General features: G+C 39.0%; 2 protein-coding genes across 3 annotated transcripts; both read left to right on the plus strand.

Annotated features, from left to right (window-relative positions):
- Positions 1-213: 213 nt before the first annotated feature.
- On the plus strand, positions 214-8,815 carry simc1 (SUMO interacting motifs containing 1). 2 transcript variants are annotated; one of them, XM_023396047.2, is made up of 10 exons: positions 214-766; positions 1,920-3,005; positions 3,125-3,372; positions 3,526-3,595; positions 3,989-4,149; positions 5,069-5,161; positions 5,830-5,961; positions 6,984-7,140; positions 7,413-7,497; positions 8,322-8,815. In XM_023396047.2, the coding sequence occupies exons 1-10, from the start codon at positions 632-634 to the stop codon at positions 8,531-8,533; spliced, it is 2,379 nt and encodes a 792-aa protein (XP_023251815.1). In that variant the 5' UTR covers positions 214-631; the 3' UTR covers positions 8,534-8,815. The 2 variants fall into 2 exon arrangements, with proteins under 2 accessions (XP_023251815.1, XP_023251817.1); XM_023396049.2 differs by lacking the exon at positions 1,920-3,005 and having other exon boundaries at positions 216-766.
- A 222-nt stretch (positions 8,816-9,037) lies between these two features.
- On the plus strand, positions 9,038-23,719 carry LOC111646629 (CCR4-NOT transcription complex subunit 6). Its single transcript, XM_023396166.2, has 12 exons — positions 9,038-9,127; positions 10,240-10,361; positions 11,213-11,399; positions 11,713-11,798; positions 11,896-12,000; positions 12,205-12,273; positions 12,951-13,108; positions 13,911-14,065; positions 16,058-16,212; positions 16,444-16,677; positions 17,512-17,714; positions 18,741-23,719. Exons 2-12 carry the CDS (start codon positions 10,250-10,252, stop codon positions 18,954-18,956), a joined length of 1,680 nt encoding a protein of 559 aa, XP_023251934.1. The 5' UTR covers positions 9,038-9,127; positions 10,240-10,249; the 3' UTR covers positions 18,957-23,719.
- The last annotated feature ends 514 nt before the right edge of the window (positions 23,720-24,233 follow it).

Raw genomic sequence — 24,233 nt, forward strand, 5'->3', positions numbered from 1 at the left:
GAGAAGAACCCTTTAAATTTGTGATCAGATCTGGTCATGTACTATGATTATTTTTTTTTTAGTTCACTACTCCCCAGCACTGAGCCTTGGTTAACTTAGTTCAAGATAGGTGCCATTGGTGATGATATCAGATTGCGAGTTCACACTCCAGTACAGTAGGTGGAGTTGTTGGCAACTGTATAGCTGGTTATGATCCGCCATACTACAGAAAAGAAAAATGACAGCAAAATCAGGAAGCATCAAATTTCAAAGTTGAACCAACTGGACATCATGTCACAGGATTTTATTTTTCAGATGTAGTCGAGTTTTAAGGTAGATAACAGACGGAGTCACGTGAACTCTGAAGATACAACCAAACTCAAAACTACCGGCATCATCAGATGCATGTGGCTGACGACCTTAACAAGGAAATGCTACAAGTCCTGAGCTTATATATATCACTGTAGGAGCTATCTTGTGTTTTCTGCAGAACATGATGAGGAACTACACATTAACGCCAGATCTTGTTGCTTTAGGACTATGGCGACTATCATGGGCCTGCTTTAGGTGACGCTCTTGTGAGCTGGCTAGCAGAACCAAACATCAGCTACTGAAGTTTCTGTGTCGTGTGAAGCTGAATGAGTGAGGAGAAATGGATGATGTGATCTCCCTCAGCTCAGGCGACTCTGATGTGGAAATCGTCGGCTCCTTCTCGGCCAAGTCTGAGCTGCTGCCCCTCTCCGCTGTGAGGGTTGATGTCGACGCTGTGAACGTTAACGCCTCGCAGGTACGCTATCAAACTACTCTATCGTTACCATAGAAACGAGCGCTAAATACGTTTGAATATCATCAAGATATTGCTGCAGCGGACTAAGAGTAACTGCCACTCTAACCTCATCCTTAACCTTATTCAACCTCCTACCGCTGTTACAGCTCGCTCATCAGCGCCGCCGACCGTAGCCAGGTGAATTTCAAATACTGAGACTTGTTCACCCCTGCTACAGGGGTACAACTTTAATTTAACTATATTTAAATTAATTTTGGCGCTGTATCTGTTTCCACAAGCATTTTAGCCTGGAGGAGTGTAAACTTAAAATCAATCTACTGTCTGAAAGCTAGCTACCTGGCTAGCATAAATCAATGTGTTAACAATGTTTTCAACAATGTGTCCATTAATTATTATGGTGTATTGTATATCAAAATAACTTTGAGCTACTAAATGTAAAAAATAACCTAGTTGCCAACTTGGAGTGGGTAAGTTAAAGTTAATATGGATAAATTCTTCTGTCTGAATATCATAATATCGTATCATTTATATCGCGATACATAGGGGACGGTCTGTGATGCCTCTTATTCCTCACCTACAGTGTCAGCCTTTCATTCCTTCCAAGGAGATTTAGCAACCATGCACACTTGGCCTCAGGTGACTCCAACGGAGCAGTAACAAACGACATCAATGGCCTTGAAACGTCTTCAAGTATCTACAACGAAGTCCAGCTGCCATCGATTCAACTTTTCTTGGATATAGCAATATTGATTTTGTACAATTTAATAGAGTACTATTCTCTAGAAAATCAATTCAGAAACTTTAATATTGTCCACTAGTGCACCCAGAGATATAAAACTTAAAATTGATATTCTTTAATCTCAGTAGATTTGCATCGAAAACATGGCTTTCGTGTGTGCCATTGGCCATTTAAAGACAATGCTGAAACTGGCTTTTCATTTTCTTATGGGTTTGATAAACAAAATAATTATATTATTTTTGTGTATGCGAGGAGAAATGTGTTTATACTGTTTTGGACTGAGTTTCCCACTTGATCATCTTTTTGAATAAAGGGAAGCAGAAGCTTTATTATTCATCTATGTGATTATGTAAGCAACCACAGTATTTTCTGACATATTTTTCTGTTTTTTTTTTTTTTTTTTCCATTTTCTAGTGTTTTATTGACCTCACAGATCCAAGATGGACTCTTCCAGAGCTTAAAATGCGCAAAAGACAAAACTCCACTCCCTTGTCAGTGGCAGACTTGACTGAAAGCAACATAGCAAATAGGACAGAACAGGAGACAGAGAATTCGCAACCAGATGACTGTGAAATAAAAGAAGAAAGTTCAAATAACAATCAAACTTCAAAAAAAGAAGATTTTGATTTACAGACAAGCTCTTTGAGAGACTCAACTGTTCTTGCTCCACAGCAGGACTGTGGTAATATGAGATGTTTGAATTCTCAAACACAACACCAAAAACAGAACTACGAAGTACATCCCTCTCCTAACACACCAGCTGTAAAACTGAGACGACTGCCTTTTCTTGAGACATGTGTAAAGGACCTGAAAACGTCAAATTGTTCTGTGTATTTAACCAAAGAGTGCTTTAGAGAACTCAGCATGAACAGCAATTCACCAGATTGCATTACTGATTTGAGGACAACTACAGACTCAAATGGTCCTTTCATGAAAACTTCACTGGACAAGTCTCCTCCTAAGGTGGCTGAATTGCTTATTGGACAGGAACAACAGGAGAACAGTAATGAATTTACAAGCACACAGTTACATGACCGCTCTGATCACTCATCCCCTCCCTCTCCCACTACCAGACTGAAGCCTTCTGAGCTTTTTGATCATGACTCTCTACCACACAGAAGTCCTGCATTTTATGATCTGAAGAGCCAAGTTGATACAACACCCACATCTGAACATACGCCTGCTGAAAACATGCCTGAATGGCAATCGGATGAGGCTAAGGCTGAAAGGGCCTCAGACAGTGCAGACTTGTGCTGTGAACCTGCTTTGTCAGTGTCTAAAACTGAGGATATGGATGAAGGATCTGGTGCTGGTACATATAGAGGGGATGCAGGAATTGATAGTCCACTGTCTTTCCTCTGGCAAGAGGGGAGTGACATAGAAGAAGTGAATGAAGAGAGCAGATTTGATATGGACTTCAGGGCAGCTAGTCGAGAAGACAGACATACTGTGTGCCCAGTTACACTCAAGAAAATAATGTCTGGACCAGGTCAAGCCTTGGTGAGAGACAGTTCTCCACATCTTTGTGTTTTTCTGTTTTCTCTCATTAACTCATTACACATTATTATATTCTAGGCTGAATGTACAGTTTCTCTTTTCTTTTTTATGCTTTTTCCAAGATTGATGTCGAAGATGAAGGTTTTGGAACTCCAGAGGTGTTATGCCGTCAGAGCCTGAGTCTGGTTTACAGTACGATTGATGAGAACTACCCAGAGGGTACTTTGCAGCTCTTGTCTGACCTACTACAGCCTGGTTACTATCCCCCCAGAGATATCACTACCCATCTACTCCACAACATTCTGCTGGACCCACAGTGTCCCCATCACCTATGTGTACAGGCCTTTAATCTGCTGATGAGGACACAGAGGTGAGGGAGCGTAGGAATCAGACTCAATAGTAATGTATTATTTGTAGCCTTTCTGATATAAATATATCATCTGCCCTTTATATCTTCTCTTCCATCTTCTCTCTCCCCACTACATCTTTGAATTCAGAGATTAAACCTTCTTTCTGATTGCAGACACCACATGGCTGATAAAACCACAGTACCATGGGACTGGGAGTTGTTGACCTCAGTCGTGGCCAATCAGGTACTACTCCATGCAGCAAAATATGAGAATATACAGTAGATAATATACAGTAAAGCTGAGTGATATATCAGAATACAGTACAATTATTGTTGAATATAACCATATTGAATAGCTTAAATGTTGTTAACTGTTCTGATCTCAGAAGCTGAATTACAGTTAGAGTAGATGATAAGAGTTCATTGAACTGCTTCATCCGAGGAACATTAATAGCAAATAATAATAATAATAATATGGTGTTACATTATTAATATTGTGATATTGGTGAAAAATATTTTGATATGTTTTTGTCACTGGGACTCTCCTCTAATATAAAGTCATATTTATAGTTGAACATCTTTTTTTGTGATTTTATAAACTAACATGTCCCTATATGTGGCCCTCCTGCTTCCTCAGGACAGTACAAATAGACGCCGATGTGAGATTGTGCGCATGCTCCTGGAGTATGTTGTGCAGACATTGGAGGACGACTTCCAGGCCAAACGTTATACTTCTGCCCTCCACCATTCGATCGCCAAGGCCACACTGTCATGTGATCAGCACTTCCCTCAAGTCAGGTGAGTTTTGTAACCAGGGGAGAACTTTGTAGTTAACATCAGCTTTTCAGGTCCATTGCACATTACTATACATTAGGTACACCTAGCGAAAACTAATGCTGCTTTGAAATACAGTAATACAGACACTTACAGTGTTCAGCTCTTTTTTTCAAACTTTCGGTTTTGTGACGTTATTGATTATACTACAGTATGTTATACTTAGAAGTGTTCCTAATTTTTAGTTTACCCTCATTTATATAAGTGGGGTGGACAAAATGTTAGAAATACCTCTGAGCAGGTTTACCTCTAGGGACAACATCAAACATCTAACCTGTCCGCATGAATTATCGTCATTCATACACACTGCTTTTTATACAGTAACCTACCTTTTTCCTTTGCTTTTTGCCACTGCAATGACATAATTTGTATTTTCTCTTTTATTGGATGTTTTACAAAAACCCAACGTTCCAGAAAGCAGGTTGAACAAACTGAGCCTAACCCTGAACTCTGTGTTGATGAACCCTGAGATGGGAAACTGAGTTTTTGGTTCAAGATCAACTGATCTGATCTGATCTGAGTTCAATCAACTGAGTATGTTCACTCTGAGTGAAAATGTGGAATATAGAAAGTCATCATCAATTGAGCTCTGATTTTTTTCACTAAACCCTGTTCTGGAATACCCCCCAGGTTTGTGAGTTATTTCAGATTGCTAGCATTAGATGTCCTGAAGCTAGATAACTTGCACAGACACTCCAAAATTGTAACCCAATTCATGATATAGGCCACAGCAGGGTGTATACAATTAAACTATTACAAATCACCCTATGCCGGGGTGATCACTTTATACTTCATGCCTGACAATTAGTACAAATTTTTATTGATATTTCTCACTTGTGAAAGTAATACTGGTGATGTTTTTTTTTTCCTGGTTTGTTTCCAGAGATGTCATCAAGTGGCTTTTTTCTGCCATTATGAAATCGACAGAGCATGGAGAGTGTAGAGAAACAACTAGAGAGAGAGATGAACAAAGCAGGTGAATTACTGATGTATGTACTGTGGGGTCCAAAAATCTGAGACCACATTGAAATTCTTTTATATTTGAACATAAACTTGGAAATAATCAGAATGTTTTTGGATCAGATGCATTTAAAAACACAAGTTATGTCATGTAATATCACATAAAATGAAGAAGAAATATTTAGATTCTGCACTATTACTAGGTTTAAGCAAATTTGGGGCATTGACCAACTTCACTCCTTTGTACAAAAGGTGAGATTTCCTTGAGTTGTTGCGTTCAAGTGATATTCAGACCATTTTGATCTAGTCATCAGAGGCTCGTTCAAGTAACTCAAATTGCTGCCAGTGTTCACCTGTTATAAACAAGTTCCCAGCAAATCATTGCTTACTAATTAGCATTGTGATAGTGGAATAATGGCATCAGAGCTATGTGACACATACATTTTTCAAAGATTCAACTTTTCACTCAAATTGTGAAGCTGATATTATCATTTGTAAAACACAGTTCTACAGTTGAAACATGCAAAATAGGAGTATCTTGACTAGTGATGTCAGACTCTTGGACCCTACTGTATGTATCCTCACTCATGTTTACCTGCAGTTTGTACGATTGATGTTGTTATTTGCCAGTCCTTTTTACGTTCAAGCTGACAAAGCCTGTTTTGGGCCCTTTCTGTCCTGCAGAATAGTGTCCATCTTCCAGAGGATGCTGTCTCTGGCTCTGGAGGTGGACCGTTCTCCAGCCCTCACCTCTGTCAAGCTGTCCCAGGAGCTCTTCCATATGGTCATCAGCAATGTGCCTTTGCGAGCACACAGGTGAGGAGGAGAGATGAGAAAGCAAGATTGTCAGGTTTTTGTATTCACCATTATGGGAAAGTTGAAGTGCTTATATTTTCGTTTATACACTTAATCAATAGACTTGACAGGCTTGCCTTTTCCTGTGGAAGCTGAGGTGTGCGTCTGGAATAGTTATAGCCCTTTCCTGATGTTGAATATAATTGCTTATTTAATTTGTCCACTTAGCAAACAAGTTATAAGGTGATTACATTTGCGTTCAAATAATACAATATAAAGTATTTGTGAAATAAGCTTTAAAATATGATGTGTAAATAATTCATTCAATTTCTTTACTTGCTCTTCAAATAATGAATAAATAATGAGAGGATTCACAAAATGATTTTTGATGATTTGATGGGTTTTTCAAATGCTACTTTTTAAATTCCATTTACTGCTGTCTTTTTATCATATCTATCTCACTATTTATGTTCTCCTTTTTAAAAATGTTTTGTTTTGTTTTATCCAGAGACTTTCATTGAACTTAAAGACATGTACAGAATACATAACAGGAGCTCAGCTCAAGAAAGAGGGTTTTCCTACTGTAGCTCAAAACAGTGAAAGCAATGGCTTGCTAGTGAGAACTCTTGTGGGCTGGGCCTCCTTAAATTTAAGTTTATGAATGTATTGGTGCTTTTATATTTAAGAGGAGCTTTTGTTAATGTGTGTATGAAACAAAATGTGAACATTAAAGTAGGAGACTAATAAATGTTAGACTGTATGTTATGGCAAGACAAACAGATGAAGTAACAAAGAAAACTTAAAATTTTACAAATTATTGAAATTCCACAATTTTATCATTTAAACAGGATAGTTATCCAGTTTAAATTGGATAACTCTCCTGGATTTCATTAATTTATTATGATAAAATGTCATATGTCCATATGTTAATAACTTCATACATTCTTTCAATTGCAAATCATACACCCCTGAATGATTATTCCAACGACACAATTTGCCTCTTGTCCCCAGCTACCAATTACTAATCTCTTTCTGACTCTCAGGATGTTGTTGCTGGAGAGCCTGCAGAGCAAGCTGCTGAGATGTAAGCTGTTAGAACATCTGCTGGACTATGCGTGCCCACTGAAAATCTCTCTGCCCATGTCGCTTAGTCTGCTGCTCCACTTTATGAAGAACTGCACTCTGGCACCAGACCCTACGGTGAATATTAGACTTGGTGTAAAGGATTTTTGGTATTTTGTTTTCATCTTTGCCCTATCAGCCAACCTTTTGTAATATTTAAATATCTGACTTAGATTTTGGCATTGTGAATTAAATTCTAGAGAATGTAACAACTACTTTTCATCTTCCAATTAAGAATTTAGAATACTTTTATGATTATTCCACGATTTATTATTGTGAAATCTGACAATTAGAAGTTAGCCACAGCAAGCAACCATTTAATGCAACAAATCCATGACTGTATTATCCAGGATGGTACTGAAAGATGGCAGAGGTGGGAAGAGTTGGTCCATCTTCTCTGGATGCTGCTACTCAGCTACAACAAAGCGATGAAAGGTGAGATTTTTGTACTTTTGTACTTATTTTTGTAACTGTGATGACATGTGGTTCCCCATTTCTACAAATACCAGTACACTGTTCAACGATCTCATAAATCCTGTAAATGCGGGGGATGATGGTGAAGGTTTGGTTTAAAATGACAAAATAAATTATTGTTATATACAACAGGATCCGGCTCCTTGTTACCCAGCAAAGTTTGAAAAATGTGAGTTGGGATATCTTATCAGAAGCAAAAACCAACATCTTTCGATAAGCTTGCCAGTGTCCTGCTGCCAGGAAGCAGACAGAGCCTGGAGCCTGTGGGAAACCTCAGACTCCAGTGAATGTGCAATATGTGGTGTGATGCCATATGGGAAGACTGATCCAAATTACCTGGTCAAATATCTTTCCCTTTCCTCTATTAACCATTTCCCTGTCTCTTAGTCTCTAATCACTCATTTCCCGACAGGTAACTTGTAGGTTTATTTAAATAAAGCATTTTCTTTATTTCTTCATATGCCAAGTTGAATCATGCAAAATATGACAGTGGTTAAAACATATATTTTACATTTCTGTGCTTGGTCCTTTTGTTTTTATGTGTTGATTGTTTTGACTCATAGTTACCTTTTTATTAAGATACTTTTTGACAGTCTTCAGGATTTAAACACGGATTTCAATACATATTATCCCCGCTGGAGAATTCCTCCAAGACTTGGGTTTTTTTTTTTACTTTTTGATACCAAGTGTATCTGTACCCTGAATATTCAAACATTTCAACGATAAGTACAATTATTTTGACCCCACTTTGTTCACTCCTAACTTCTTTCATCTGTTATCCCCAGGCTATCTGTGCAGCTCAGTCACTGAACAAAGAGGCAGAGTTGGCACGCTGGTCTACAAGCCGGATGATAAGGTATCCAAGGCTGCCATTCGTGAAGCTGTGGAGGCCTTCCTGTCCAGATCCCAGGCTGACCTTGGCCAAGCATTACCTCTGCATGTGGAAGAGTCCCTCACTTATCTACAGGATCACCTGCTAGATGTCTGTCAGTGTTGAAATAAAAGCTCTTGGTAGTGCTTATTTTCTTGGAAGACATAAAGCACTGAATTAATTTAATATTTATATTTTTGTACTGGTTCCCTTGCACACTTTTTGTATTTAAATAAAGGCAGTGTGTTTTGATTGGTTATATTAAGTGAAAATACAATAAGATTGTTTTTTCTCGATTATATAAGTTTTTATGTTGTTGCCAACAAAGCGATATATGAATTTGTCATTAAGCATAATTTTCCTTGGATGTCCATACAGATTAAATCGTTACATCACTGGTTCTACAGACTATGGCTATTGATAAACTGCTCTTTCTGCTGACTATGCATAATTTCTACATAAACCACACTAAATTGAACTGTGGTGTCCTAACCATCCATCTCTTGGTCCATCACTCAGCAATCAAGGATCTTATTTACTGTGGTTCAACAGCTGGTTGGACCGTCTACACGCTGACCAATAGAATCAAGCGCTGTTATCGGCAGAGGAAAAAAAAAAATCCTTACAGTCGCCATGATACAGCAGCGGAAACGGGTGAGAAGTAGCTAGAAAACAAAAGAGAACACGCAGTCGTCCTCGCGATTTGGTATGCTCTTGCAGGTAAAAATCCAATCCTTCCTTAAAGACCTGAACTATTTTCACCCATTTCACCTCAATCTTATTTAGATATTAAAAGCGCCGTGACTATTTTTTGAAGAAGGGCTTATTTGAATAGGAAGTCGGTCAGTTTCGAGTAATTGGTATCTGTTAGGTTTTAGCTAGCAAGCTAACTCGAGCTAAGCTAAATAGCTCACAGTTGCTTGCAGACCCAGCATTGTGTAGCTTTGAGCTCGTTTACTCTCTGTTTATCTCAACGATAGTGATTTTTGCTGTCGGAGGCTAGCTAGCGGCAGCTAACTAATGCGCCGTGTCGTGGCCTAGTGTTAACGCGCGAGTCAGTGCTTTGCTATTATGTAAACAACAGTTGTACTGTATCTTTTAATATCATTTTGATTTTTGTCCGCTGAACCACCTGGACAGGGCGTTAAAGTCAGTTTATTGGTCAATTTCACTTTCTTGGCTCGTCCGTTTCCCCCTTGCTAGTTAGCAAGCGAGCTAGCGTTAGCCATTTAGCGTTTGTTATGTATACTTTGATAGCTACCTATTTAGGTTCAGCTAGGCTAATCAGCTAGCAACAATGAGAGGAAAATCGGCTAACCTTAGCTAGCTGTTTTTACAATTTTTAAAATGTTTCATTTTCAGCTCTTTCGCAAATTGAATTAAAGTTTCATACAGTTGTTTACAGCCTAGTTGACCAAGTTCAGCATGAAAAACGTTGCACTACGTTGCTTGTTTTAATGTTGTTTATTATGTAACTTCAAGTAAACCACGGTCTTCAGCGGAAGCTGTTTAAATGTTAACTAATTATACTGCATGATAAACAGCGTTTAGCTATATAAACGGCAACGTATCACTTTAACCATATCTTGAGCAAAAGCTTGTTCTTTTTTTATTGTAAAGTGTTACGTTTCATACCTTGCCATCCTGTGGTGGCATATTAAAGTTATCAATGTAAACGTGACTGCCTGAAGAGCTACATAGATCACCTGTAACCTAAGTTACAGTAAAGTTATTCCAGCTTAAGTTTCGAGATAAAACTCCTTAATTTATGGCACATTAGAATAGATTTTACTGTTCAATAATGACATTTAAAATCAAGATTGTCATTGTAGTGTTATAGGAATGCCCAAGGAAAAATATGACCCGCCGGATCCCAGGCGGATGTACACAATTATGTCCAGCGAGGAGGCAGCCAACGGGAAGAAGTCATACTGGGCTGAGCTGGAAATCAGCGGTGAGTATTATCTGGGAGTTTGTACTTATTTAGGTAAAGTAGGTGTGTTGAGTTTGCATTGTCTACACACATTGTTTGACATTGGCATAGAGATTAATTTTATTGGACAGTTGTGCTGATTTTAAATGTAATCTTTCTTTGTACATCTCCTCACATTATTGGGCTCAGGTAATTATTGGATCTTAACTTTTCAAATGAGAGGTGGGTCCACTACTGTGATACTGCTCATGTCAGTTCCATACAGAGCTGCATCTGGGGATTATTTTATGAATTAACCTGCCATTTGTCTGGCATCTGTTTTGTCTACAAAGATAACAGAATATTGTGTTAAATGTCCATTAGTTTTCCAGAGCCCAAGGTGACATCTTCAGATTTCTTGTTTTGTTTGCACAACAGTCCAAATCAAAATATATTCAATTTATTATCATCAAGGCAACTGGCATTTACTCGCATTTGAAGCTAAAAAATGAGCTGCAACCTGTGAATCTTGGGTATTTTACCCTCAAAAATGACTTATGTATTATTCACTATAAAACTTAAAGCCAATTAATTCTCTGTGGACTGATGAATTGATTAATTGACTAATCATTTCAGTATTTGTCCCACACTGGGTTTTGCATGGTTAAAATAGATCACTGTAAATCTGTCTTATACCCAAGCGGCAACATGGTGGGCAACAGTAACAATTTCTAACTTTAAATGATATTGTCATTCTCTTAAATCTTTGGGTGTTTTCGGAAATTATGTTCAAGCGTCGTCTTTATTATTGTGATATCGATAAACCGATGTTGACCCATTCATGATTTAATTATACTATGTGTTTGTGTGTCCTTTTCCCACTGTTGCTGTAGGCCGAGTAAGGAGTCTCAGCACAGCCCTGTGGTCTCTCACCCACCTCACTGCCCTGCACCTCAGTGACAACTCTTTGTCACGCATCCCGCCAGACATTGCCAAATTACACAACCTGGTGTACCTGGATCTCTCATCCAATAAGATCAGGAGCCTGCCGGCAGAGCTCGGCAACATGGTGTCTCTCAGGTGAGAGATTTCAGGCAGCACATTTACCCCATAATTCAGGCAGAGTGTGAACCTCCAGCTGTCAGAGGGTTGATGATGTTTTCAGTTGATTCACTGGGATTTTTCCTGTGTTTCTATTATTTCCCACGTTTATTGGAATATTTAGATTCAATGTTAAAAGTCCACATTAACAATCAATCTAAAGTTGGCAAGTATGCCATAGACATTCTTAATATCAGCAATGTGGTAAATAATTTTTCTGAAATGTAACAAGGGTGGTTGTTTCTCAGGAGGGCTGGTTTCTAATGATCAAATTCCACTATGTCCTCCACAGGGAACTGCTTTTAAATAACAACCAGTTGCGGGTTCTGCCATTTGAATTGGGGAAACTGTTTCAGTTACAAACACTGGGGTTGAAAGGTGAGTGGCTTGTCAGTGGTTTTTGTAGCCATTCTAGCCTTGAAATCCCATTATTCTCTTAGAGATGATTCAGCCCAGTTTGCTTTTCCTTCACCAGGAAACCCACTTGCACAAGAAATTATGAGCCTCTACCAGGAACCTGATGGCACGCGGAGACTGCTCAACTACTTGTTAGACAATCTGGCAGGGGCTATCAAGCGCAGTGAGTTTCTTTTCTGTCTAGCATTTTTGAGAATTGCATATATCCAATTGTTTTTATCTCCTCAAAAGACAGGTTCATCAGTATTTGTATTTGAGGGCATTGTGAACCCAATAGTTTACTTGCCCTTAACTTTGTTGAAGTCATTATTTGACATCTGTGTTCATCTTGTCACCCATATGGAACCCCTTTTTCCCCTCGGCTCAGTACCAACAGAGCAACCCCCAGCCCGGTCATGGATCTCACTCCAGGAACCAGACCGATCACGGGCCTCAGGTAAGGACAACATGCACGAAACATGACTTTGAACAGATGCACATACTCTTAGCATTCTTTTTTGTAATACACAGCTGTTCCATAATTATGGATCCAGCTTGAATCCATAAAAATTGACTGTCAGCCACATTTATCTGCTCAACAGACAGAAAAAGGCTGCTTACATAAGTTTAAGATCCAATACGTTTCAACATGTGCATTGTAGTATATGCACAGTTCCTGTTGTTGAATCTGAGCAGAACTAACTAAAATTTAGCAAATGGAGCAAAAGATCTCATGTAAATATTTTCAGTGTACCAGTATTTCCCATGGGTGGATTTGGATAATTTGACCCTGTTGTAATGTTTAAAACAATCCTTTTGGATGATTGCAAATCGATTTGGATGTGTTGCCCTAATTCTTTTTTAGGGAACACACTACTCAGTGCCCAGAATTCCAAATGTTATAGCATTTACCTTGTTTTAAAAAAACATTACATATAATTAAAGTTTTCCATGTGTAGACTAGAAAAAGTAGAAAGCACAGAGCTAGATTGTATTTTGATAATTCAATTAAACAAATGTGGAACTGTTCATATTGCACCTTTTTTTTTTAAAGAAAAAACAATGCAAGGAAACCAAAAATCATCAGCTTCTTTAGTGTTTCTAAGAGATGCCCTTTTGTCTTTCTCCCCTCAGCACTGTTCTCTGTGATGTGCTACAATGTGCTGTGTGATAAGTACGCCACACGACAGCTTTATGGTTACTGTCCCTCTTGGGCTCTAAACTGGGAATACAGGAAGAAATCCATCATGCAGGAGATCCTGGGCTGCAACGCAGACATCATCAGTTTGCAGGTGAGAGGTAGACGTCAAAACATGAGTTTGGCTTACACATAAATGAACTAAGTGTTTATTTTCTATATCAAGGCAGATTCAGCAAGATTTTAAAAATTGGGTTGTCTAGTGGTAGTTTGACATTTTTGGCCAGACTTCGGTCGACACCATGAAAGCAACATCTGTAAATTGTTATGCAATTCAATAACCCTGCGATAAATGCTCTCTTTGTAAAGCATTATGTTCAGTGGTGACACTGTGTCAACACTGAACACTGATGTGTGGCCATTTTCTCATTTTCCTCAGAATGTTTGCAACTTGTACTAGGAAGTGATTTTTATAGTATCTGCATAATTTGATTATGGTCTGACGTGTGGAGTGTTCTGTGAGAGGGCGTTCTAAAAACCTTGAATAATTACATCAAATTATATTAGAATATTCAAAAGTGAAATGTCTCTAATATTTTATTTTACATATCTTTATATCACATAGAGCAGGGTTAAAGTCTAGTGCTTAAAAAAAAAAAATCAATAAATGGTCTGTTGCATGCAGCTGCTTGTTTGTATTCATCAATTCAGAATTATTCCCAAGCCTTTTCCTTGTTGGCTGCTATTATATCTGCTCTGTTTTTTAGCATTTCTTTCTTCTACTTGTGTAATTTATGTCATTACAATGAAAGTGTATCTTACACTATCCTATCTCCTGCTCTTCTCTGTTTTGTATGAAAATGTTAATTGTAGAATTACACTTTTTGGAAAGTGGTGTTAGTTATACTACATGACTGTCATGCTGTCCATCCTGACACGTTTTCTGTTGGTTGCAGGAAGTTGAGACAGAGCAGTACTACAATTTCTTCTTGCCTGAACTGAAAGAGCAGGGATATGACGGGTTCTTCAGTCCAAAGTCACGAGCTAGGACTATGTCAGAGTCGGACCGTAAACACGTAGACGGATGTGCAATTTTCTACAAGACGGAAAAGTATGTACCTACAGTTTTATAGTTATTGTCCAATGGTGCGTATTTCTGGTTGACTAACCTTAATAGGACTTCAAATATTTTTAAAAATCTTCTTTACAGTTAAACATACATTGTAAGATTTTGTCTAAATGCCAGAATCACTGGCTTGTAGCTCAGACAGTAAGATGCACAAAAAACATTAGCACCTTATATTACTGCCTGAGTGATTAATACAGCTTTATTGTTGTGCAATTATAGCTGATCACTAAGCTTGTGAAAATTCCCCCCATTAAACAGATGCAATAACTCTGACAAAGAAATTATGTACCACATTGTAAGCCTTTCACTCCAAGTCCAATCTGTAACACTGGGAATCTATAACAATGCTATATTTTATATTGCTGTATGTTGATGGTATCCTGTTTCAGTTGAGAGGGTATATCAGCTGGGTGGAGCTACCACCGCTGACCTACCTAACCAGTTTGATTACCCTGCAAATTAGACAGCCTGTAAGGTTTGTAGCCTTCACACAGTGAAAACATTAATTGCATTCACCTTGGAAAGGATCTGTGTCAAGCCTCCATAACCTGTATGTTTACTATGTGTTCACACCTGAATACACTTTCATGAAGTGTAAAACCACAAGGGATCATTCATAGCCGAATACAAAAGCTAGGCTTTAGACTGGGCCATTGCACTTAGGCATGAATACTAAACCTTTTATAAACACTTCTGAAAAATGTCATACTTGTTGAATATGAATGTTGACATCAGGTCTCATGCTTGAGTCTGCCAAAGCTACTTTCAAAATCTTGCCCACATCAGACCACAATATTGGTGGGAAGTTTGGACTGGAAGGGAAAAGGTGGTATTTTTGTTCTGAAATTGTTTTTTTAATGGAAATCAGTTGCAGCCAATCAATCCAGAACTACCTCACTTTGATTTACAACACAAGGGAACCATACAGATTTTACACATAAAAATCTTTGGCTGTGGAGACCAGACTTCTGTAGCCCACTACTCATCCATGCTTGAGGATTCAAGGCTACATTAACTGCTATTAGCATATTACACCTGAATCCCAGACTGAAGTGTTGGTGGTCAAGTTGCTTTATGGGAAATGTAGGCTCCTGGTTTGGCAAGAATAATACATGGGAGAAACACAATGTCTCTGGTTCAGCTGCAACAATTTTGCTTCTTTTTTTCGCCACAACTCTCTGTTGTGAGACTGACCGTGTTATACAGCTGCAATGCTAAATCAATGGAGTACTCCTTCAATAATCCCAAAACGACAAAAAACTAATTTTAAACCTGTTTATCTGAAGAGACAAGAAGTGATATTGAATTATAACACAAAGTCCTAAAAAGAGTTTTGGTCAAATTAAAGCTATGCAACCGAATGATATTCATGTGACTATAAGCAGCCTGTGCTAAATTCAAAAGTTTTTTTTTTTTTTTTTTAATACTTAAATCAACAACCCATAGAAGGCTGGAACTTCATACAGTACTGATCCCTGTATTTTTGCCGAAGTCGATAATTCACTATTAAGTTGGTTGGATAACATCAGCCATATAGATTTTCTCTTATACCACGAGATACAAGAAAATATAACTGAAAATCTAAATCTATTCACAATTGTACTTGTTCCCAGTAACATCATTATGTTGCACAATGTCCCTTTTACTCTGATATTGAGTCATTTTAATTTTACCAAATTAACCAAATGCGACCCAGTCTGAAGAGCTCTTGCTGTACTTGGAGAGAATAATATTATTTGCTTCAAAGCCATAAATCAGTTATCTGGGGGGGAAAAAATTATAATTAAAATATTATCACGCACAGGCCACTGTGGGACACGACTACAATAATTTTGTGCCTGAAGATTGCTCCACTTAAATATTAATTCATGTGTTTTGATTTACCCGGACAAGGTCCTAGATTTTATTATCTGGAGTGTGAGAGTTGGTCGTGTTGAAACCTCTTTTCTCTTGCCTCCCTCTGTTTATCTCCAGGTTCAGTGCAGTGCAGAAGCACACAGTGGAGTTCAACCAGCTGGCCATGGCTAACTCCGAGGGCTCAGAGGCTATGCTGAACAGGGTGATGACCAAGGACAACATTGGGGTAGCTGTACTACTTGAGGTCCGCAAAGAAATGATGGAGGTCTCCTGTGAGTAGACACCCTATTTGGATCTTTGAAATTTCTTATTTGGCATCTCTAGATTTACTGCATGTTTTTTTTCTTCAAGATGAGCTAGAAAAGCTAATCCAGAATTGACTTTTATCTGAAAATCACTGTGAAGTTACATTACAAGGCATTGTACGTGGTGTTGTAGATAACTCTTATGTTCTTCTCTTCATTGTATCGCCTCTTCCCACTCACCTTTTTCCCTCCTTTCAGCTGGAAAGTCACTCCATGGCATGGAGAAGCAGCTGCTCCTGGTAGCCAATGCTCACATGCACTGGGACCCAGAGTACTCTGACGTCAAGCTGGTCCAGACCATGATGTTCCTATCAGAGGTGAAGAACATAGTGGACAAGGCCACACGCAGCCTCAAATTGTCCTCTGTCTCTGGTGAGACCAATGCCATTCCACTGGTGCTGTGCGCTGACCTCAACTCCTTGCCTGACTCTGGTAAGTAAGAGAGACAAATAGAGCTGTGCTGTATCTGACCACAGGGAGTTTTGTGCATTTTGTTGAAGATACTACAACAATACTATCATTTCAGCAACAGGTAATTATAAGGCTGTTGGTTTGTTTCCCAGGATCTCCTCCTGGATGAGCATGTTTATGTCTGCATGGCTGCTGTCTGATTTTAAAAAGGAAAAAGCAAAAAGAACAAGCAAACCCAAATAACTGACCCACATTATTTGGTGTTTAACAAATCCTGTTGTATGTATAGTCTTGTTTGCAAAAAGTATGTTTATATCAAACCTGATGTAGGTGAAAGACTCCCTGAACCCTTTTTAGTAAATTAAGCTTTTGACAGAAAATTCATCTGAAACAAGTTTGGTAATCAGTGATTGAGATTTCTTTTAACACAAACATGCCAAAAACACACCGCTTGCAACTTCTCAAATGTGAATATTCACTGATTTTCTTTTTTTTTTTTTTTGTCTACTTTTAAATACATTACATTTTGGAGTATTGGTTGAACAAAACAAGCAATTTGAAGATGTCACCATGGTCTTTTGCAAACTGGTGGACACGTTTCACCATTTGATCACATTTTATAGATCAAAGTCAGTTAATGTAATAATGTGCAGACTAATTGATCATTTAAGTAATCAAACCTACAGTACCTACATGGTTATCTACAGTACCCATCTTTTCTACCTTAAGTGTTATTTAGTGGTGCCTGTGGTATCAGTTGGAACAGACTTAGCTTGGTCTGTTGGGACTTTAAAGTGCCACTTGACTTTTCTTGATTCTGATGAAGAGGACTTCTCCTCTCTCTCCTCTGTTCAGGCGTAGTGGAGTACCTGAGTACTGGCGGAGTGGACTGCACTCACAAGGACTTCAAGGAGCTTCGTTATAGCGACAGCCTGACCAAATTCAACTGCAATGGCAAAAACAGCACGTCCAACGGCAGGATCACCCATGGCTTCAAGCTGAAGAGCGCCTACGAGAACGGCCTGATGCCTTACACCAACTACACCTTCGACTTCAAGGTAATTTTGACTGATGGAACACAGATTTGGATTTGTGATTGTAGTTAATGATGTTTCTTGTATATGAACATATGAACAAAGAACAGTGCTCCAAAATACACAGACCAGTATAGTTTAAAATATGTCCACAGTAGGGTTGTCACGATACCAAATTTCTGTTTCGATACCGATACCAATATGTATTTCGATACTTTTCGATACTTTTTGTAAAAAATATTTCATTATATTATGTATTGCCTTAATGGGTTATTTAAATATTTAAAGAATGTCATTTAATTTTTAAAAATATATTTTTTAATGTATTTATTAACCATGGACATGTTTTAGCTCTCTGTTTGCAGGCTACTGTAGGTTTACTACTGGGCTGGGAGGGGCTTTGTACTTCTTTCATTGACATTACAGTGCAGTGAACAGGTGAACAACATTATCACCTGTCGTTCTTGACTGAAGTCTCGGAACAAGTCCGCATGGTTGTCCTTTAAATGTTTCGACAGGTTTGAAGTGTTGCCTGCTTTTGCGAGACACACTTTGTAGCACCGCTTGCACTGCGGTGCTTCTGGGTTCAGTGGCTCGCCTTTATCGTTCGGGTTGAACCTGAAATATTTCCACACCGAACTTCGGGTCCCCATTTTGACCACAAGTACGGGATTTTCTGCAGCTGCCATCTCTATCTACTGTATTTTCTTCAACCCGCTCCGTCTGTCTAAGACGCGACTTGTCGTTTCTCTCTCCTCCTCAGTCTAAACATGCGAGTCATACGTCACACTCGCTGGCCTCGCTGTGCTTAAAGAGACAGGCTCCAATTTACCAATTCATTTGCATTCAATAAAATGAAATAAAAGTACCGTTTGTTTTTAAATGCTGGTATAGTACCGTTTTCAAAACTCGAGTATCGCGGTACTATACTGGTACCGGTATACCGTGCAACCCTAGTCCACAGTGGAATTCATGTTTGTTATAGGCAGTGTATCAAGGATGCTCCAATCTGTTCCTGTAGAGGTGACCCCTTTCTTTTTCTCTCCTCAGGGTGTCATTGACTATATTTTCTACTCCAAGCCTCACCTGAACGTGCTGGGTATCTTGGGCCCCCTGGACCCCCACTGGCTTGTAGAGAACAATGTCAGCGGCTGCCCACATCCCCACATCCCCTCCGACCACTTCTCCCTCTTCGCCCAGCTGGAGCTGCTCCTGCCCAATTTGCCCCCCCAGGTCAATGGGCTTCATTTGCCTGCACGCAGGTAGTGAGTCCCTGCCACACCGCCAGGGGGAGCTGCAACCACAGCCTCTCCCTTTCAACCTCCCTCCCTCCCACTACCAGCTCTTCCCTCCACCACACTGGAGGAGGAAGACAAAAAAACACAACCTGTAAAATATTCGTACAGTGAGGTCTGGCCAACAGGGATTTCGTATAATGTTATAGATATTCTATATTTTTCTTTTTTCTTTCTCTATTTTTCTTTTTTGTTCTTTTTTTAACCGCTCAAGTCAGTCTTGTTCGTGCATCATATTTTGTGTTTCGAACTCCTTTTCCTCTTCAAAATCCACCCACCCACCCACTTTGCTTCTGTCATCCAAACTAGAGGGGATGGTAGCTCATTCAGCTTTGTCACACGGGGCACTGTTTGGTTTTAGAGAAAAGGGAAACGTAGAAGTGGCTGAGGGGATGACATCCACCTGAAAAGCTCCATAGCTGATGGTCTGCTTGTCTGTATGTCCTGTATAAATCTAAAACCAGCAAAGACAGCAGACTTGTCAGTCTCAGACCTCCATTATTGGCTTGTGCTTGTTTTCCCCTGTACTCTGGGCAGCCAGTGTACTTTCTCAGTCTTTCTAGAATACACACATTTGTTGGCTCAGATGTGGTTGGGTCAGAGCAGCGTTTAGCTGGTAGATGTGTGTCCCAGGAGGTGGATGTAGCGCAGCTCGTACGAGGTGAGATTTCCTGCTGTCATTCTGTGGTGCTGAGGCCTTTTGTGTGGTCATGGCCTCCCGTGGTGCTACAAGATAGTCTACACCTCTGACCCCAGCCCTGGTGCATTAGCTACCAAACCCACAGATGCCTCGAGAAGACGTCTCAGAACTACGTTTGCCTGATTACACATGGGTAGTATGTCGTGTTAATTGTCAAGGAAGGATGTGAGAAACTGAGAGCAGCTACCATCCTGTTAGCAGACTGTTTCACCCCAGCTTGTATAGTTGTTAGGCTAGTCTTGTGCTTAGGAGCTCATGTGGCCCATGTATCACCTTTTTTGGGGCAAGGGGATTTAGGCTGATGGAAAAAGCGATGGGGGGGATATCACAAATCTTTTCTTTATCTCGATTGCTTTTAGGCAGAGAGAGCGAGTAATGGCTGATATACAGGAGTAAAACCAGCATTCCTCTCACTGTCTGGAGTTGCCATCCAACTCCACACATGCAAGCTTACACACAAACACTTACATACACACAGACACACATACAGGTAATTTGAAGGCAGATCTGTAGCACTGTCTCTGAGGCCAGTAGTGACTTTCCCCAGCCATAAATTCCATACACAAAAGCAGTGGTTTTTTCACAAGTGTTTGTACAGAATAGAAATCTAGACTCAGTCTTTACATGATTGTATATGAACCACAAAAGACCTGTTTTCTGGCGTTTTTTGTACTAAGAGTAAATTATGATCAGATTTGAAAAAAGATTGTATTGTAAACTATGGCTAAATTTTTATCCAGTTAATGTTAAGATGAATTGATATTACCAGCTTGTACAAAAGACGTAAGAAGAGGTTGTTCAAGGCGTTCGCAGTCACTACTTTGCACTCCCTAGAGATTAACTGTAATTAATGTATCAGTATTGTTTTTTTTGTTTTTTGTTTTTTTCTCCCCCTCTGTTTCTGCCGTTGATTTGATTTGCCGGCATATTGCTGCGATTGTAAATAGACACTGAGTAAACTCTGCCTGTTGCTTCTTGCCCATTAACAAAGCCATTGATCCACACTGCTGCCATCAGTTCAGACAAAAAGACATGCAAGAATGAGTCACAGCCCACCAGTGACTCCACATCTGTTCATTTCTATATCTCACACCCACTTTCACCAGTGACGTGTGGTTGATACGACATATATATATCCCACACATACAACAAAACATCGTGCCTCACTGTAGCAGTTGTCGTTGTCTTGCACTATTTACATTTGACGAACGCCTGAACAACCTTTTCTCCTTTTATTTTTAAATACTGTTGAGACATTTGTGAAGATTTTATGTCCTTTTTTTGGGTTTTGTTAATGTTGATTTCCTTTTTTATGAGCTGTGACAATGTTATGATGATGTGTATATCCTTCCTATTCATTGAGCTCTCTAGTAATCAGGTATGCTTTCTCCACCGACCCTTTCTCCTCTACTTAAACAACATGAGTAGGATGTCTTACCTTCACTGAATCCACTCTCGGATTGTTTTGCGCCCTCATTGTACCTTAGCACGGCTCCATGCCCAGACCCCAAAAATACATAGCCCTTAGCTCCTTCCCTGGCCATGAATTTTAAATCTCCATAAGCCTGTCCATCACCCTAATACTCCCTCACACCCTCAACCGCCCAACCTCAGACTTTACCTACCCACTATATTACTCAAGCTGTGTCTTTTACACCCCTTTGCTCAACCACTTTGTATAGTTCTCGTACCCTCGTCACTGCAGCTATAGTGCCATCTGTGGACCCCCTACCTCTATATTGGAAAAGGTGGAAGGCTGCTTTTGGATGAACAAGGGATGAGGGGCAGCAAGCTCAGCTGTTTCTCTCTGAAGGCCAGGCAAACGCGTTGCTATGAATCAAATGTGTTACATCCCAGAAAAACAAGAGAGATGTGTCAGTGGTGAGACTATAACTTCAACAGCCATGCTTTTACACAGATACAACGGATGATGAGCACTTATTAGATTCAGATGCAGCTCCCCTCACTCCCTGTCCCATCATATTAGTGAGTAAAGATCTTATTACTTTAATGTATATGTTGAAATGACATTTTTAAAGAAAGAGGGAAGCAAGTAAATAGGAAATATAAATTTAGTCCTCAGAACAAGTTTTCTTGTCCCATTTGTTTGCCCCCTACATGTTTGTTTTTTAACTTTTTGTTTTCCAATGGAAACCAATGTGTCCAGTTTGCTTTTTTTTTCCTGAATGGCATTAGTATTGTAGTAGATTTAAAGGCTAGCTTTTTTGTAAAGTGTGAATAAAAGATGTATCTCATGTTTCCTTTCTAAAAAGATATTGAATTGTGTTGTTGTGTAAATCATGAATTCTATGATGGTGTTATGTTTGCTACATTGTTTTTAATTTTACTCAATACCCCCCCCCCATTTACTCTTATCCCATCACAAACCAAATCCTCTGTAGAAATCATGAGACATTGTCTTTGATGGGTTGATGTCGAGAAGTTGAATGTTCCTGATGATGCCTCGTAGAATGAAGGATTGATTGATTGCTTATTGGAGGAAAATTACCCGCATCATTGGTTCAGTTAGAACTTTCAGCACAGGGATCTATTGTTTTTTTTTTTTTTTTGTTTTTTTTTTTTTTTTTTTTTTACTTTTCAGCTTTATTTTGGATGTTGCATGGCACTAGCTGGAGAGTGCTAGTGCCGGTAGGTTAGGGCAGCAGAGCTGTCTTACTAGTGACTGCAGTTGAGTACTAGAGAACACTGTTCTGACTGGTGTAAAACGTGTTTGTAAGACTAAGCTAATGTTGTGCTGCTGGTCGCTAGACTGGTCCTGTGAGGATTTTTGAGTACTACTAGTCCATCTCACTCCTTTCTTGTGCATCGCAGTGATTAAATATGTTACATTAGCTAGCTACTATCAATAGTCACTTATTTGATTCTTTAAATCTTTTCTGTTGTTGACTTCCCCCCTCTTCTTCATCACTCTCTCGTTAAACCACAGATTATGGCTTCTGATTGAAAATCGGGCAAATCGCAGAGCTGAGTTATGTCACTCTGTAAGCTTCAGCGAGTGATCACGTTGGCTTTGTACTTTTTCACTGTTGCATTGTGTTTCATAGTTGGCTTGTTAGACATAGAGTGATTTCCCAGGCTGCATCTCTTTGTAATGATGCACACCAAAGCTGCTTGTAGTTCAGTTCTGTTGTAGAGCGAATTCTTTCACCAACCAGTCACATAATTTTTCCTTTTTTTTTTTTTTTTTCTTTAATCCATATCATGGTCTTCATGAAATGTAGGGCTGTAAGGAAAGCAAGGTACTTTTGTCCTTTTCCTTGAATCATATGAACATCCGTACTCATACTTGTCACTGTGGTTGGAGTTTGGTTTCTCAACCCATCAACTCAATTTAAATGCATTGTTTTTCCAAAAACTTGGCAATAATACCCAGAAACATTCAGACACCTTCAGAAAGGGTTTTTAAATATTTTATCTGGAAAATGTAGCTGTCATCTTTCAAACTGTGCTTTTGTTTTGGATTTTTTCTTTTTTTTTTTTTCCTTTTTAACTTTCCATTTCAACCTCCAAGACCGTTTCGTTATCTGAAAACCTTTACGGCTTTTTTCCTTTTATCATCCATCTTGTATATTTGCTCATCTCCTTCTCCCTGCCGATCTAGTGGTAGTTGTTCAATGATCAGGATTGTCTATCTGTAGTCAGCTGAGTACATATATTGATCTGTGTCACTGTGTTTATGCACTGGACCAACTATTGTTTACCATTCATGAAATACCAGCAAAAAAAAAAAAAAAAAAAAAGACGAAACACTTGCACAATGTTGTAGAATGTCCATTAACCCAGATGAGAAATCAAGGCAGCTGTTTTCAAATCAACACATACTGTTTTAAAAAGAAACTGAATGGTAAACAATGCTTTCTGTTGTACCCCTTAGCCGTCCTCTCAATTCTCTTTGGACTAGTTTTGTTCTTTTATTTTTTCCGTTTGACTACAGGTTCTGCTTGTTTCCTTTACACCTACCTATGTATTTTCCTACTTCTGGTTGAAAATAAATTCTATATTATCTGTTTCAAGCTGTGTCACCTCTTATTCTTTGCAATGGATATTGAAAATAAATTCTATATCTGTTCTTGTCTTGCCTCCTTTTTCTTCCTTGTTTTTTTCTCAATTCCAGTCTTCCTCATACTTGATTTAACACCTGGCACGATACAGAGCAACTGAAGACAGTGTTTTTATTTATTTCGATCTTTCCTCCTCTTCATCAGTCCAGTGACCTTTAACGGCCATTTCAGCGAAGGAAGCAAGCAGATCTATCAAAGCTTGCATGTCTCTTCTCTCCCATCTTAAGCAATAGAGTAGATTTTTCTTTCTTTTAATTTATTTTTTATTCACGGGCATCGTTTGGTTGATGTTGAAGCTGCAAGTGTGTCAAACAGCTGGTGGAGGCTGGATTATGAGGCCCAAGGGTACCACGTTTGCAGATTTTGCAGCAGCTTCATTAATTATGTGAATATCAGTGAGTGAGTGTTTGAAATTAAAAATCTGCACACTCACTATTGTTTCACACCTATTTCTAAACCAGTTAGT

Source organism: Seriola lalandi, unplaced genomic scaffold, assembly GCF_002814215.2.
Source record: "Seriola lalandi dorsalis isolate HSWRI2012SDOR001 ecotype SW California unplaced genomic scaffold, Sedor1 jcf7180002054973, whole genome shotgun sequence".
NCBI lineage: Eukaryota > Metazoa > Chordata > Actinopteri > Carangiformes > Carangidae > Seriola > Seriola lalandi.

Coding starts and splice junctions, on each gene's coding strand:
- simc1 (XM_023396047.2), top strand. CDS start 632: ATGGATGATGTGATCTCCCTCAGCTCAGGCGACTCTGATGTGGAAATC. Junction 4,150..5,068: donor CAGCACTTCCCTCAAGTCAG/GTGAGTTTTGTA, acceptor GTTTGTTTCCAG/AGATGTCATCAAGTGGCTTT. Junction 5,162..5,829: donor GAGAGAGATGAACAAAGCAG/GTGAATTACTGA, acceptor TCTGTCCTGCAG/AATAGTGTCCATCTTCCAGA.
- LOC111646629 (XM_023396166.2), top strand. CDS start 10,250: ATGCCCAAGGAAAAATATGACCCGCCGGATCCCAGGCGGATGTACACA. Junction 10,362..11,212: donor GGCTGAGCTGGAAATCAGCG/GTGAGTATTATC, acceptor CTGTTGCTGTAG/GCCGAGTAAGGAGTCTCAGC. Junction 12,274..12,950: donor AGACCGATCACGGGCCTCAG/GTAAGGACAACA, acceptor TTCTCCCCTCAG/CACTGTTCTCTGTGATGTGC.